Source organism: Neopsephotus bourkii, unplaced genomic scaffold (assembly GCF_033783945.1).
Source record: "Neopsephotus bourkii isolate Nb327-2 ecotype Australia unplaced genomic scaffold, CSIRO-AGI_Nbou_v1 NB_1637, whole genome shotgun sequence".
NCBI lineage: Eukaryota > Metazoa > Chordata > Aves > Psittaciformes > Psittacidae > Neopsephotus > Neopsephotus bourkii.
Window position 1 is genome coordinate 9,552,687 of NW_026902112.1, and position 14,191 is coordinate 9,566,877.

The 14,191-nt window shown below is 43.4% G+C and overlaps 1 protein-coding gene across 2 annotated transcripts in view; it reads left to right on the forward strand.

Moving 5' to 3' along the window:
* DENND3 (DENN domain containing 3) overlaps window positions 1-12,885 on the forward strand; it is a 38,634-nt gene extending 25,749 nt beyond the window's left edge. For both annotated transcript variants that reach the window (XM_061374164.1, XM_061374165.1), the window contains 11 exons: window positions 931-1,452; window positions 3,042-3,304; window positions 3,674-3,844; window positions 4,673-4,802; window positions 5,234-5,341; window positions 6,494-6,633; window positions 8,047-8,207; window positions 9,914-10,047; window positions 10,880-10,995; window positions 11,111-11,248; window positions 12,400-12,885. In XM_061374164.1, coding sequence (XP_061230148.1) covers window positions 931-1,452; window positions 3,042-3,304; window positions 3,674-3,844; window positions 4,673-4,802; window positions 5,234-5,341; window positions 6,494-6,633; window positions 8,047-8,207; window positions 9,914-10,047; window positions 10,880-10,995; window positions 11,111-11,248; window positions 12,400-12,600 — 2,084 coding nt within the window. In that variant the 3' untranslated portion in view covers window positions 12,601-12,885. The remainder of the gene's footprint in view (window positions 1-930; window positions 1,453-3,041; window positions 3,305-3,673; window positions 3,845-4,672; window positions 4,803-5,233; window positions 5,342-6,493; window positions 6,634-8,046; window positions 8,208-9,913; window positions 10,048-10,879; window positions 10,996-11,110; window positions 11,249-12,399) is intronic.
* Window positions 12,886-14,191: the final 1,306 nt, after the last annotated feature.

The window sequence follows — 14,191 nt, forward strand, 5'->3', positions numbered from 1 at the left end:
TCTCCACTACCTTTAAATATAAGCCTAGCACTTCTTAACAAAGCAAGGCCTACAGAGACTGTATGGTGGGATTTTCCCCTTTTTTCATAGAATCATAGGATGGTAGAAACATAGAATATGAGGTTGGAAGGGACTTCAAGGATCATCTGGTCCAACCTATATAGGCGAAGCATGACCTAGACTAGATGCCTCAGTACTGTGTCCAGCCCAGTCTTGAATGTGTCCAACACTGGGGAATCACCACTTCTCTGGGGAGATTATTCCAATGGCTGACTGTTCTCCTTGTGACAAATTTCCCTCTTGTGTCCAGTTGGAATCTCCCCAGGAGTAACTTCTGCCCATCACCCCTTGTCTTTTCCATGTGACTCCTTATAAAGAGGGATCCTGTCTTCTTTGTAGCCACCCTTTAAATACTGGAACATGGTGATAAGGTCTCACCTGAGCCTTCTTTTCTTTAGGCTGAACAGGCCCAGCTGTCTCAGCCTTTCCTCACACAGCTTCCCAATCCTTGGATCAACTTAGTGGCCCTTCTCTGGACCCTCTCCAGCCTGTCCACATCTTTTTTTAAAGCAGGGAATAAAACTGAACACAGTATTCCAGGTGCGGCCTGGCAAGCTGAGTAGAGTGGGATAATGGCATCTTCATCTTTGCTGGTGGTGCCCTTGTTGATGGAACCCAGCATCTTTTCTTACTATTTTTTTCCTTTTTTAACTTCCCCAAAGTTGTTATTGCCAGATCAGGGAACACTCTGATGGATATATTTGTGTCCCTAGCATGACTGTAATCTTACTTGAATTTCATGTGATGGGATTGCTTGTTGCTGTGATGGGGATTGGTTTTGTTGTTCATGGTAGTCTTCAGTGGTTGTGAAGACATTTGCACATTAATTCACTGCTTACACTGACCAGTGTACCTTCTGTTTGCTTTCAGCTGTGCGAATGCCCTCCAAATCAATCAGTACATTCAAAATCCCAGAAATCCACTTTCCTCTGATCTTCCAGTGTGTTCACTCCTACTACACAGACTTCTATAACCACCTCAGCAAAGCTATAAACACTTTACCGCCTGATAACTCCGCACTGCTAGCACGGTACTTCTACCTCCGGGGACTTATTAGCTTGATGCAAGGGAAACTACTCAATGCACTTTCTGACTTTCAGAACTTAGACAAAACAGACTTGAGAATTTTCCCTACTGATCTTGTAAGGAAAATAGTGGAAACCATGGCCCCTGCTGAGCGCTTGCAAGCGGACCGCAAGCCTGAGCTGAAGAAGCTGATAAGTCGAGTGATGGAAAACCAAAGAGAAGTTATGAAAATAGATGACCATGTAAAAAACTTTGAGTTGCCAAAAACTCACATGCAACTGGATGACTTTGTGAAGCGGATCCAGGAATCTGGGATTGTCAAAGACATAGACACTATCCATCGGTTGTTTGATGCCCTAACCGTAGGTGAGTGTAAGTTATGTTTTTAGCGAGCATTTATCTTGGTGCAATGGCAATTTCAAACCTTTCTTTTTCTGAACCAAAATATTTTTTTTTCGTCTCCAGTTGTTTTTAATTTTTACTCAGATTTTATGGAACTCTAAAAATTCACAATTTGCGAGAGTTACGGACAATTTTATTTGAATAGGAAAATTATGGAGGTAGATTTAATGTATACAGAAATATATTGTGTCTTGAATCCACAATAAAGACAAGAAATCAAAGGCACACAATTTACCATTTTTCATGTTGTGTAGGTGAGGTAGTTTTGATACCTGATGGTGTGTAGTTCTGCTTTGGTTTAGATTAAAAGTAAATTGAATACTGGACTGTTCTGATTGCTAATGAAAAATACCTCTGTGTTTGAATTACGGAATCATAGAATGGTTTGGGTTGGAGTGGGCCTTCAAAAGTCATCTACTCCAACCCCCCTGCAATGATGAGCAGGGACATCGTCAACTAGAGCAGGTTGCCCAGAGCCACCCGTTGTAAAAGCAGTAGGTAACATGGCAAGGTGGCAGTCTGTTAAAAATTACCAAAAGAGGGTGCCCAGAGAAGCTGTGACTGCCCCATCCCTGACAGTGTTCAAGGCCAGGTTGGACACAGGGGCTTGGAGCAAGCTGCTCTAGTGGAAGGTGTCCCTGCCCGTGGCAGGGGGTTGGAGCTGAAGAGCTTTAGATCCCTTCCAACCTAAACCATTCTGGGATTCTGTTGAAATCTGGAACTCCAGTTGCTACTGTTAAACTTCTCCTGGATGGTCATCATCGTGAAAGGGAAGTTATGCTTGTATCTGGTAGAGCTTTCTTCTCTCCTGAATGAGATCTGAATCTTGTGATTAATTTTGAAGAACATAATCTGAGAGTGCTTTTATGAAATGCTATTCAGTTCTCTTTCTGCGCCTGGTTCCTCTGGTACCTCTTGCATTTTGTGGCCACAAAAGATTATACCTTGGTCGAAACAGGAAGACTTGCTGAAGCCAGAGGTAGCACACAGCTCACAAGAATTTATGTCTGTTTGATACTCTGCTGTCCAAACACTTGAATTCTTAGAACAGTTAATGACTTTGGATTCCTATTACTGAATTCTTTAACTGTTACAACTTCATGTTTTATCCCAAGTTGGTAGGTATGGAATATAGTAGGATTTGTTAAAGAGCTGGAAAGTCATACAGAAAAGTAGTCAGTTCACTAGGGAAGCACAAATCCTTTTCCTTTGGCTGACTGAGTTTTGGGCATGATTTAATATAGCAAGATTTGCACAGCTCTTGCTCTCTCCATCCACAGAGTAGGGTGGAAGGGAGGATGCATCTGGCATGATGGAGGATGCAGGATGCATCCTCCCTTCCACACTACTCTGGCATACACTAACTGCAGAGGAATCTTGCTTTGTCTCTTTTAACTGTTTTCCAGGCCAATTTTTTGTTAGTTTTTGTGCCTTGCTCACACATTTTGCTTTTAGAGGCATGTTTTGGAAGTTGTTCTCTTTGTAAAGCTATCTTCCTGTGCAGATCTGTATAATAGTATCTTACAGTAAATGGGTTTTAATATTTCCTTTAGGCCATCAGAAACAAATTGACCCTGAAACATTCAGAGATTTCTACAACTACTGGAAAGAAACTGAAGCAGAAGCTCAAGAGGTGAATCTGCCACCGACAGTAATAGAGAATCTAGATAAAAATGAATGTGTCTACAAGTTATCCTCCTCAGTTAAAACTAACTATGGTGTAGGAAAAATAGCTCTGACCCAGAAGCGCTTGTTCCTTCTGACTGAGGGAGGACGTCCTGGCTATGTCCAGATTGCTGCTTTCAGGGATATTGAGGTGAGTATCAAGTAACTTCTTGTTCTTTTTCATGCCTAGGGCTGTAAGCCATGTTCTGTCGGACAATATAACCCATCTTTCAAAGTTTCAGTAAGGAGTGTAGGAAACACTCTGGAGTCAGTAACATAAAGTGATAAGACAAAATCCTGGGTCTGTGAACCAAAAACTTCTGTAATATTGTTTGTTGCATGATGTTTGGAACTTAGATTTTCACAAAACCATCTCTGCTTAGCAGTGGGTATGGACAATTGAAATAATTCTCTATACACAATTACAGGTGTAGCTAGAGGAAGTTGCCCTGTAGTGCTGCACCTTACCTTTGATTGCATGGTACATCTTCCTAGTTTTCTGTTTTCCATACCTTTCCAGGATGTTAAAAGCACAACCGTGGCTTTCCTTCTTTTGAGAATACCCACTCTGAGAATTAAAACGTTATCTAAAAAAGAAGTCTTTGAAGCTAACCTGAAAACTGAGTGTGATCTCTGGTACCTGATAGTGAAAGAGATGTGGGCTGGAAAGAAAATGGCAGATGATCACAAGGTATAAATATGTGAGTTTCTAACTAAATATGTGCTTTCTGTCTCTGTTCTAAATAGTTCATGCATCAATCAGAACTTCGAGGTTTCAGCCAACAATAGCTAAGTAATAAACTTACAGACTCATAGAATGGTTTGGGTTGGAAGGGGCCTTAAAGCTCATCCAGTTCCAACTCCCTGCCATGGGCAGGGACACCTTCCATTAGGCCAGGTTGCTCCAAGCCCCTGTGTCCAACCTGGCCTTGAACACTGCCAGGGATGGAGCAGCCACAGCTTCTCTGGGCATAATACTTCTGGAATAACTAAAAAGAAATAAAAAAGATACTACGTTTAACAATATAGCATTGTTTTTCTCATCCGTTGGCATGGAACTTTTAATTTACTCACTAGTTCTGTGACTGTGACTGTGTTTCTGAAGTTCACAATGTGGGAGTGTGGTCCCACCTTGCTTCAAAATGTATCGAAAGAGTTTTGTCATGCTGGAGCCGTGATGACTGTAGATCCTTTCAACAAATAGAGCCAAAATGCATGCTTCTGCCACAGAAACCTGCAGAAAATGGACCATACAAGCAGGGTTTCCATTTAAACCACATAATTCTTCATGACTGCTGAATTTACTAGTGAAAATGTAGTAATTCAGAGTAATGAATTAACACTGGCTCCTAGCACCCTGCTCCATGACCTTGTTTGGGGATGGAACATGTGATGTTTGACTGAAGCAGCGTGAATTATGCTGTATCTAGTGCTTGTGCTGAGCATGACGTGGGTGTGACATGGAGACTTGTGAGATTGATGAGCAGCAGATAAACTACAGTATGACTTTTGTCTTTAGGATCCTCAATATATTCAGCAAGCACTGACAAACGTTCTCCTGATGGATGCTGTGGTTGGCACCCTGCAGTCCTCCAAAACCATATATGCAGCCTCTAAACTGTCTTATTTTGACAGGATGAAGAATGAAGGTCAGTCACATGGCAGGGCTACAAAGCCTGCTGGGTTTGCATCATCTGTCTCAGCTCTTTCTGTTTATGTTCTGGTTTTCAAACTGTAGCAATATAAAAAGATTTTTGACTGCACTTTCACAGATGTAGTTTAGTAAATAGCATTAACAGAAAGCTTAGGGATTGGTTTTTATTCTTCCTTCTGTGCATCTGAACATTCTGTCTCCGTGTTGGATGCTGTGGATTTGTTTTGGCTGTTTGGACTGCTCGTGTGTTGCATACTTCTGCTACCAGAATGCATACAAATGCTGTTTGGGCTCTCCTGGTGAGCTAATATAGGGAAAGAAAATGAGAGATGTGAATAAATGGTGCAGAATTATTACTTCCTAAGAATTATAGGTCGATTTCAAGCTCAAGTGTGCACTTCGTGACCTTTTAAACATCTATTTTAGTGCCTATGATGGTCCCCAAAACAACTTCAGAGACATTAAAGCACAAGATCAATCCCTCAGCTGGTGAGACATTTCCACAGGCAATTGATGTCTTGCTTTATACACCAGGTACAGTGATGTATTACTTGCTTTATGTCAGCCAGCTTTAATTAGCCTCTAAAGCACGTTATCTCCTAACACCTGCTATTGTGACTGCCTCATTTTGTTACATCCTGACATTCCTTTGTTGTATGTTGCATACTAAACCAGAAAATCGTTAAGAAATAACAGTAATGTTGCATATTAAGATACTCCAAGGCTTAGCTTTTGCAGTCTTAATTTGTCTTCCTGTGTGTATATGCCTTACAATAGACTGCAGTTTTGTTTTAATGTACCAGTTTCCCATTAAGACTTCAGCCACCTTTACTGAGCAGGATGGATGAATGATGCTCCACTTTTGATCAGTATTCAGTGTTATTTCTGACCTTTTCGGTGGGGGTGTTTGATTGAAACACCAAATCAAACACTTGAAATCCCACCCAGACCTACATGCCTGTACCTCTCATTGTATATAGTGTGTGATCTGATGTACTGGTCATTGCATGTAACTTAAGTCCACCCCTTAGAAAACATCGATTTCCTTGTCAACTTTTCTGTGATGGTTGGCACATTTATATCTGACTTAATTCAAAAAGCATTGGAAGAAGAAATAGAAGAAGAGTTAGGGACTGTGTTCAATGGGTGTGAATTTAGGTAGCAGCCATGGTAGCTCTGGAAGGTCCTAACTTACCTTTATAACCTTACAGGTCCTCTGATGTAAGTTTGTATGGAATTCTTAATATTTGGGCAACTTAAGACAAAAGGAGGAAGGTTAATGGGATTCCAGAGTTAAAGTGGGCAGGAGCAACACTGTGAGTGGTGGGGGTTCAGTGGTGCTTGTCTTCTTTTGTGGTATGGAGGCTTCTAAATTGAATGGAGTAGATAGAATAAGTGGATTTATTAGTTGCATTTCAGGGCTTAAAAGCTTTCTTGCATTTTCAGTTAGCCAAGTACTTGGTCAGCAGTGAAAGAGAGTATCTCTGCCCTGAAAGATTTGGAAATGTGAGATTAAATGATGAAGTGAGGTCAAGAAATAGTTGAGAGCATGCACAAAGTCATTGTGAAAACTGGGTCATTCATGAGCTGGTGATGCAAGTTCCACAACACAGATGGTTTTCATCCCACACTGTCTCCCAAAGTGGTTTATTTTCTTTTACCTCATCTCCTCTGCTTCATTTCTAGGGCATCTTGACCCTTCAGAAAGACCTGGCAATGCTCACCCGAAACTGTGGTGTGCTTTAAGTGAGAGGAAAGTGGTGGTCTTTGATGCATCTACCTGGTCTATTCAACAGCACTGCTTCAAAATGGGACGCTCGAAACTGGTAAGACTGGCCCACACGTTGCACTTGCTGCTTTAGCTTGGTGCTTTTGTGCTTAAGTGTATATGACCCTGAAACACAGACTATAAAAGCTATAGAAAGATACTTGAGTTATTTGGGCTTCAGTTAAGGTAAAGAAATGGCCATTTTTGAGAAGAAGGGAAAGGAGAGAAAATGGATTCCTAATGAAGCATCACTGGTGAGAAGTGATGGATTGGATACTGGGAGGGCCTGCTGGCCTAATGATAGGAATGGGTTTTGGGGGCAGGAAGGCAGATTTGAAACAGTTGAGGACAAATCGTAGAATCACAGAATGGTTTAGGTTGAAGGGACCTTAAATCTCATCCAGTTCCAACCCCCTGCCATGGGCAGGGACACCTTGCATTAGGCCAAGTTGCTTCAAGCCCTGTCCAACCCGGCCTTGAACACTGCCAGGAATGGGGCAGCCACAGCTTCTCTGGGCACGCTGTGCCAGTGCCTAAGCACCCTCACAGGGAAGAACTTATTCCTTACATCTTACCTAATCACTAAGAATAAGACAATTAATATCAAGAGAAGGTGAGAAGAGCAGTCCTAAGAATAGATGAAATATCATCTTTGCTGAAGAACTGGATATTGGGACAAGGTGTAAGGAAACCAGGTGGTTGATACTGCATGGGAGACTGCTCTAAAAGATGGCTCAACCAGCAGGTTAAAAAGTGTTGCTTATGAAAGACCACTAGAAAAAGTAACTTGATGAAAGGGGAACCAGAGCTGCAGGTGAGTGAAAAACGTGCAAGAAAAGGGATTGGATAGGTCACCAGTGTGAAAGCTGAGGAACGATGCTGTGGATGAGAGTGGGCTAGAGTCAAAAAGGGAGAGGTAAAGCTGATGATGAAGAGCTGGATGGAGGAAAGGTGGAAGTCCAGGAGAAGAGTCAGGTACTGATCTGCTCTAAAGAAGAGAAAGAAAAGAGAAGGAAAGTTTGGAAGTGATGGGAGTCAGAAGGGAAATAAAGGACATTCCAGAGACAATAAAGGAGAAGACAGTATTTTCTTAGACACTGCTTCTAACTGAAGTAGGAGCTGCATTTGTATCAGTTACAGTGGCTTCTAATCCAGAGGACAGAAACACAACTTCTGTGTTTTCCTCTGATGCTCTTTGTAACTTCTACTTTGTTTGGGCCAGGAAACCCAGCTTTGAGTCAGTTACCAGGATAAGGCATTAATCGTATTTACTGGAGGATAAAGTCAGCAGAAATCAGTCCTTTCTCATTACTTATAGAGCAGAGCAAAGGATGGAATATTGGAGCTCTGAGCCTTGATCGCTTACTGTAATCACCAGAAAATTGTAACATCTTAATGTAGCCCTTTTCCATGTTACATTAAAGGGCGATTTATCTTCCAGATTTTATTGAATGCTGCTTTTTCTCCCCAGACTTGTATGATCATGGTGGAACAGAGTCAAGTGTGGATTGGTTCTCAAGACTCCAATATTTACATCATCAACACCCACAGTATGTCCTGTAATAAGCAACTAAATGATCATCGCTCTGATGTTACAGACATCATTGTGGACAAGAAGAATGGAGTACCCAGGTATGCTCAGTTACAGTGTTTTCTCCTTAAACATATGTATATACAGGCAAATGTGAAGGAAGTCTCTACCACCAGAGGGGTCATGGACATGTGGAGAATCTAGAAGCCATTTTATGTAGCTAGAACAGCCAGCCTAGAGAATTTGGGTATCAGTGAACAGAGGACTAGTTAAAGATCCAGATGATCCAGTCAATCAATTCAATTCAATTGTGCTTTCATTGACTGAAACAAAGGCAAGAAGTTAACATAGAGCTCATAGAGGAAATCAGTGACTGTTTATCCTAGATGTTAGAAAGAATGTATTGTTTGGAACAGGGAGGCTTATCCTGCTAACATCAGCCTTCATTTAGCCTGGTTTTATAGCTCCCATATTGTAGTTGGTAAACTTAAGTATTTCCTTTTGGGAGAAAGAGCATTATGTACTTTGGAACAAAGAGGATAAAGGAATGCTTTTCTGGCCAAGGATGAGAGTAGCCAGGAATTGGCAGCATCCAGTGCAGAATCAATACAGATGCAGTTTAAAGACACTTCACTTCTGCTTTGAGCACATCATCAACTGGATGTTTGCAGCATGCTTCTGCATTTATCCTGCCTCTTTGTAACAAATAGTACATTTGTTGTTTTGTCCAGGCAAAATGCTTTTGATCTTTTGGTAGCACTGGGAAGAGTGTTGGTTGGAGGCCTTAACCTGTGGTCTACACATGGGAGCAGCAACTCCAGGCCAGGCCAGACCAGACAGCAGCCACAGCTCTGCCAGTGGGGCAGTGGGTGGAACTGGGTTTAGGGGGGTTTGCTTAAGGGTTGGAACCTTCTGAAATAGAAGGACATGGAGCTGTTGGAGTGAGTCCAGAGGAGGCCACAAGGATGATCAGGGGCTTGAGCACCTCCTGTATGGAGACAGGCTGAGAAAGTTGGGGCTGTTCAGCCTGGAGAAGAGAAGCTGCGTGGAGACCTCAGAGCAGCTTCCAGTGTCTGAAGGGGGCCTATAGGGATGCTAGAGAGGGACTCTTCATCAGGGACTATAGTGACAGGACAAGGGGTAATGGGTTTAAACTGAAACAGGGGAAGTTCAGGTTAGATATAAGGAAGAAGTTCTTTATTTTGAGGATGCTGAGGCACTGGAATGGGTTCCCCAAGGAAGTTGTGAATGCTCCATCCCTGTCAGTGTTCAAGGCCAGGCTGGACAAAGCCTTGGACTACGTGGTTTAGTGTGAGGTGTCCCTGCACATGGCAGGGGGTTGGAACTGGATGATCTTAAGGCCCTTTCAAACCCAAACCATTCTGTGATTCTATGACCCAGAGCTGTTGGTTGCTTAAATGAACATTCAGCTGTCTAGAGCCAGCTACTTAGAATAAAGTGAGGGAAGAAGAGAAATTTAGATCCTTCCTAGGCCCCTCGGTGGCAGAGGATGGGCATGCTCCTTCCACTCAAGATTCTGGTCACCTTATTTGAAAGAACTGAACCCATCTAATAGTTTACTATTGAAATAATGCCAGCATCTGCCCTTGAAGCCTTCTGGACTTCAGTCCAGTTTCTGTTAGAAATCATTCCTGTGCTTTACTCTGCCAGTGTCTGAAATGAAGAGCATTCATTTGGCTTACTATAAAATTGGTTATTTTGCAAGTAACTCTTCTGTGCATGCCCTCTGTTCTGAACACAAACGGGCACTGTACTGTTGTTGTTATTCTTTAATCTGTGCCAACAGTGAAGCATACTCAAGCAGCTTAGATGGAACCGTGATTGCTTGGAACATCAGCACTCTGAAAGTTAACCGTGTCTTCCAGCTGCCCTGCCAAAATCTCACTTCTATCAAGCTTCATAATGACCAACTGTGGTGCTGTAAGTTCCTTCCTCAAGTAGTAAAACCCATAAAGTACATCTTCTCATAACACACTGTTCTATTGCACAGAACAACGCATTAATCTCAAACTCACGTGTACATGATGTTCTTCCCCCATTCTCTGCTTCATCTGTTTAAGTAGCATTTTATAGATAAGGTTTCCAAAACTCACAGATGGCAACTTCAGGTCATTCAGAGAAGCTGTGGCTGCCCCATCCCTGGCAGTGTTCAAGGCCAGGTTGGACACAGGGGCTTGGACCAAGCTGCTCTAGTGGAAGGTGCCCCTGCCTATGGCAGGGGGTTGGAACTGGATGAGCTTTAAGGTCCCTTCCAACCCAAACCCTTCCATGATTTTCAGTACTGCCATACACAGGAACCTGTATCCAAACATAACAGAGCAGCAGCTAAAGCCTTGGGAAGTGCCTGGTCCTGTTATGGGCAGCAGTGATGTTGCTGTGCTGGGTTTAACTTCATCCCTGTTAACTTCATAGCACAGACACTTGGTCTCAGTTCTACAGATGAAGATAATTGTGTACTTGAGAACCCAAGTATGAGATGTCCTAATTTTAAGGAGTTTATTTCTTCTCCTCTCATCATTTCTGGGCTCTTAAGCTGACAGAACCACAGAACAGCAACCGGCATTTGGAGAAAGAGCAGACCTAAAAAGTAGGTGCTGGTGAAAAACAGGCAGAAGTACCTCAAAGATTTCACTGTTGATTAAGAAACAAGACAGTTGTTAGATGCATCCATTCTACTTTGTCTTTTGTCTCCATGGTTCATAAAGTTGGAGGAAATAGGTGCTTCTGTTACTCTTTGTCTTTAATATTGAAGGTACTGGAAGTTGCATACTCGTAGTGTCAACGCATGAATTTCAACTACAGCTGAAAATTGAGCATCACCTGAAGGATGTGTGCTCCTACTTCCTCTGCTTCCAGCTCTTCCCTGAGGTATTCTATTTAAACTGCTAGTAGAGTTTAAAGGAAGCATTACAAGCCATAGTACTTGCTACAATATACTTCTTGTCAGGTGTGCTCATGTTAAATGTCTCTTTCCTTGGTTTAGAGAGATGAAGTGTGGGCATCTTACTCAGGGAGTAGTGACCTGTATATATGGAACACCAAAGATTTCTCAAGTCCACCACAGAAGATTCATCTTCAGGACTGCTCTGAGATCACTTGTATGATAAGAGTTAAGAATCAGGTGAGAGACATTTGGACTGGTTTAAATGTTGTGGGATTCTTTACTAAAGACCAGGTTGGACACAGGGGCTTGGAGCAAGCTGCTCTGGTGGAAGGTGTTCCTGCCCGTGGCAGGGTTTTGGAACTGCATGAGCTTTATGGTCCTTTCCAACCCAAACCAATCTGGGATTCTGTGATACTTAAGAACTTTGTTCCTTTCCTCTTCCACTTACTCCTCGCTCCGCTCCACTTAACTAACACTGAAGTCCAGCTCGTAGATACAGAAGGAACAAGTGGACAGTCTCCCTGTGTGGTCCATCTCCTGAGCCTGAGGGTTCATCTTGCAGTTTGGCAGCCTCAGTTGTCCAAGGGGGAGCCTGAAGCCTGTGGTCCTAGGAGCACCCATGCCCCTCTTCTACACAGCACTGCAGTTACTGAGAATGAGCTTGCAGCCTGGTGAAGAGTAAAAGCATTGGTGGGGTTGCCTGCTACAGGCTTGAAGTGCACCTCTGCCTCTGGTTTCTTATTATCTGTTTTTGGCCCTAGTCTCTGTGGCTCTGATTTCATTCTGAACTTGCTGGTGCCACAGTTCCTGTAGCAGCAGGTTCCAGAAGTTCACTGCCAGCCATGTTACAGAGAAGTACTTTAACTGAAGCTGGACTCTTGCTGGTTTCCCTCACTTCTCTCTTGTGGGATGGTTAAACAATGGTTCTACATTTACTTCTCTGCCCTTCTGTGATCTTGTAGACCTCACTGTGATCCTCCTTAGCTGCCTTCCCTCCAGCCTGTGGAGTCCTGGTGTTTCCATCTCTGCTCATATGATAACTGTGCCTTTCTTGATGGTTTTAGTTGCTCTTCCCTGGGTTTCCTCTGCTCTCGCAACACCCAGCACTCGAGGTACAGGCACGTTGTGGTTCGTACAGTAGGAAAGTGACACCTTCTGCCTTATTCTGTGCACTGGATGTGTAGAACCAGAGGCAAAATGAGTCACCAAGGCAAAACTGGGCAGGAATCTGACAGACGTAGACATCACCACATACACAGGAACTTCCCAGTGTTCCCTTTTCCAGCCCTCACTATATCAATGTGGAACACAAAACTCCTCCACCGTGTCCTGGACTGAGAAGTAAAGCAGTACAAGTGACTGTGGTCTGGTTTCTGTTTCTCCTCCAGATGTGGGTTGGCAGCAGTGCAAGGCTGCAGGGCAAAAGCAAAGGGAAGATCTATGTGGTCAGTGCTGAGAAGAAGACTGTGGAGAAGGAGCTGGTTGGGCACGCGGACACGGTGAGGGCCCTGTGCTCTGCAGAGGACAGATACGTCCTCAGTGGCTCTGGAAGTGAAGAAGGGAAGATTGCCATTTGGAAAGCTGAGTAGTTAAGCTAACCCAACTCCATCAGCCTGTCTGGAAGAAGGGAAGACCTCAGGCTGCGTTGACTCCAGCATTTTGCATGTATTTCAACCCATTGTCAGTGTTATTCTCTATTTATTGAGTTAGTTTAGTCCCTACATTGCTGTAGGAAATGGCAGTCGAATCTCTCCTCACACCTTGTGCTGCTCCTGCACATTGGATAAAGAAAGGGAAATGTGAAAAGAGGGATGTTTGGCTTTAAACTTGGTCTGTGGTGCTGGGAAGGGTTGGGGTTAGAGGCCAGGCTGGTGCAAACTGGAACACAAGAGGTTCCACTTAAACTGGAGAAGAAACTTCTTCTCAGTGAGGGTGACGGAACACTGGAACAGGCTGCCCAGGGAGGTTGTGGAGTCTCCTTCTTTGGAGACATTCAAAACCCACCTGGACACGTTCCTGTGTAACCATATCTAGGTGTTCCTGCTCCGGCAGGGGGATTGGACTAGATGATCTTTTTAGGTCCCTTCCAATCTCTAACATACTGGGGTACTGTGAAGCCAGCTCAGTAATTCCACTGGAGCTCTTCCTAGGCTGGGCATGGAATGCCTAAAAACTGGGATTCAGTACTCCCTCTACAGCCTGGGATAGCTGGAAATGGTCACTGAAAAGAGAAGAACCAGGTGTGTTTGCTGGATTTATGGGGTTATTGTAAATACGGAGCATCCTGAACCAGCAGCTGGATGTAGCTGGGAAGAGTGTCCATTACCCCTGTGTGTATGTGTATGGTGATGTATCCGAGGTGTAGACACTGACAGGCTCTCCCTGGCAGCACTGCAAGCTCCCTGCTGCTGACCAAGACCCTGGGATGCTCCTGATGCTGTTTTACCTTTTAAACTTGGTTTTCCTTCAGAAACAGCACACAGCACTTGGCATTTGTAAGTTTGTGCAACTGAGCTTTAGGGATGTTTCATCTGTACCACTTATTTATTTCATTGCCATGTATATTATATATTATACTTGCTTTTGGAAGCAACCAAGAAACCTCTGCCACTCCTCCCTTCAGTTCCTGGCATCAGAGGAACTGCTGCTACTTCGTGTAGAACCCATGGAGTCCTGAGATTGCTCCTTAGCTACTAAAACAAGCATTATCCCATTGCAGCCTTGAGGATTCCGAGCAGCATTCCCGAATCGCTTCCTGCTGTACATTGTTTTCTCCATTCATGACTGTTACCTCCAAGTGAACCAATGCAGAAGAGTTGTATGTGTATTATCAGTGCTGAGTAAAGTGAGATACAATATTTAAGGTACTGTAAATAGAAGGAATAAATGGGCTGCTCCTGTTAGTAGAGATGGACCCGTGCAGGCCCACGTGTGAACCTCTGTGTAAAGTCTTAACTCTTCCAATGTACCGATGAAAGGTTTTATCATAGGATGATAACTGAAATTTTACATCTTTAGTTATTTAATTGTCAATGTAAGAACATTAAACACTACATTGACTCTGTCCTCTCTGTCCCCTGTCCCTTTGTCACTCAATGCACGATGCAGGAATGGTGATGTTTAGCACTAATCCTACCCTCTCTGTGTGCTCTGGAGAGCAGGTGCCTGCTTCCTTTCTAC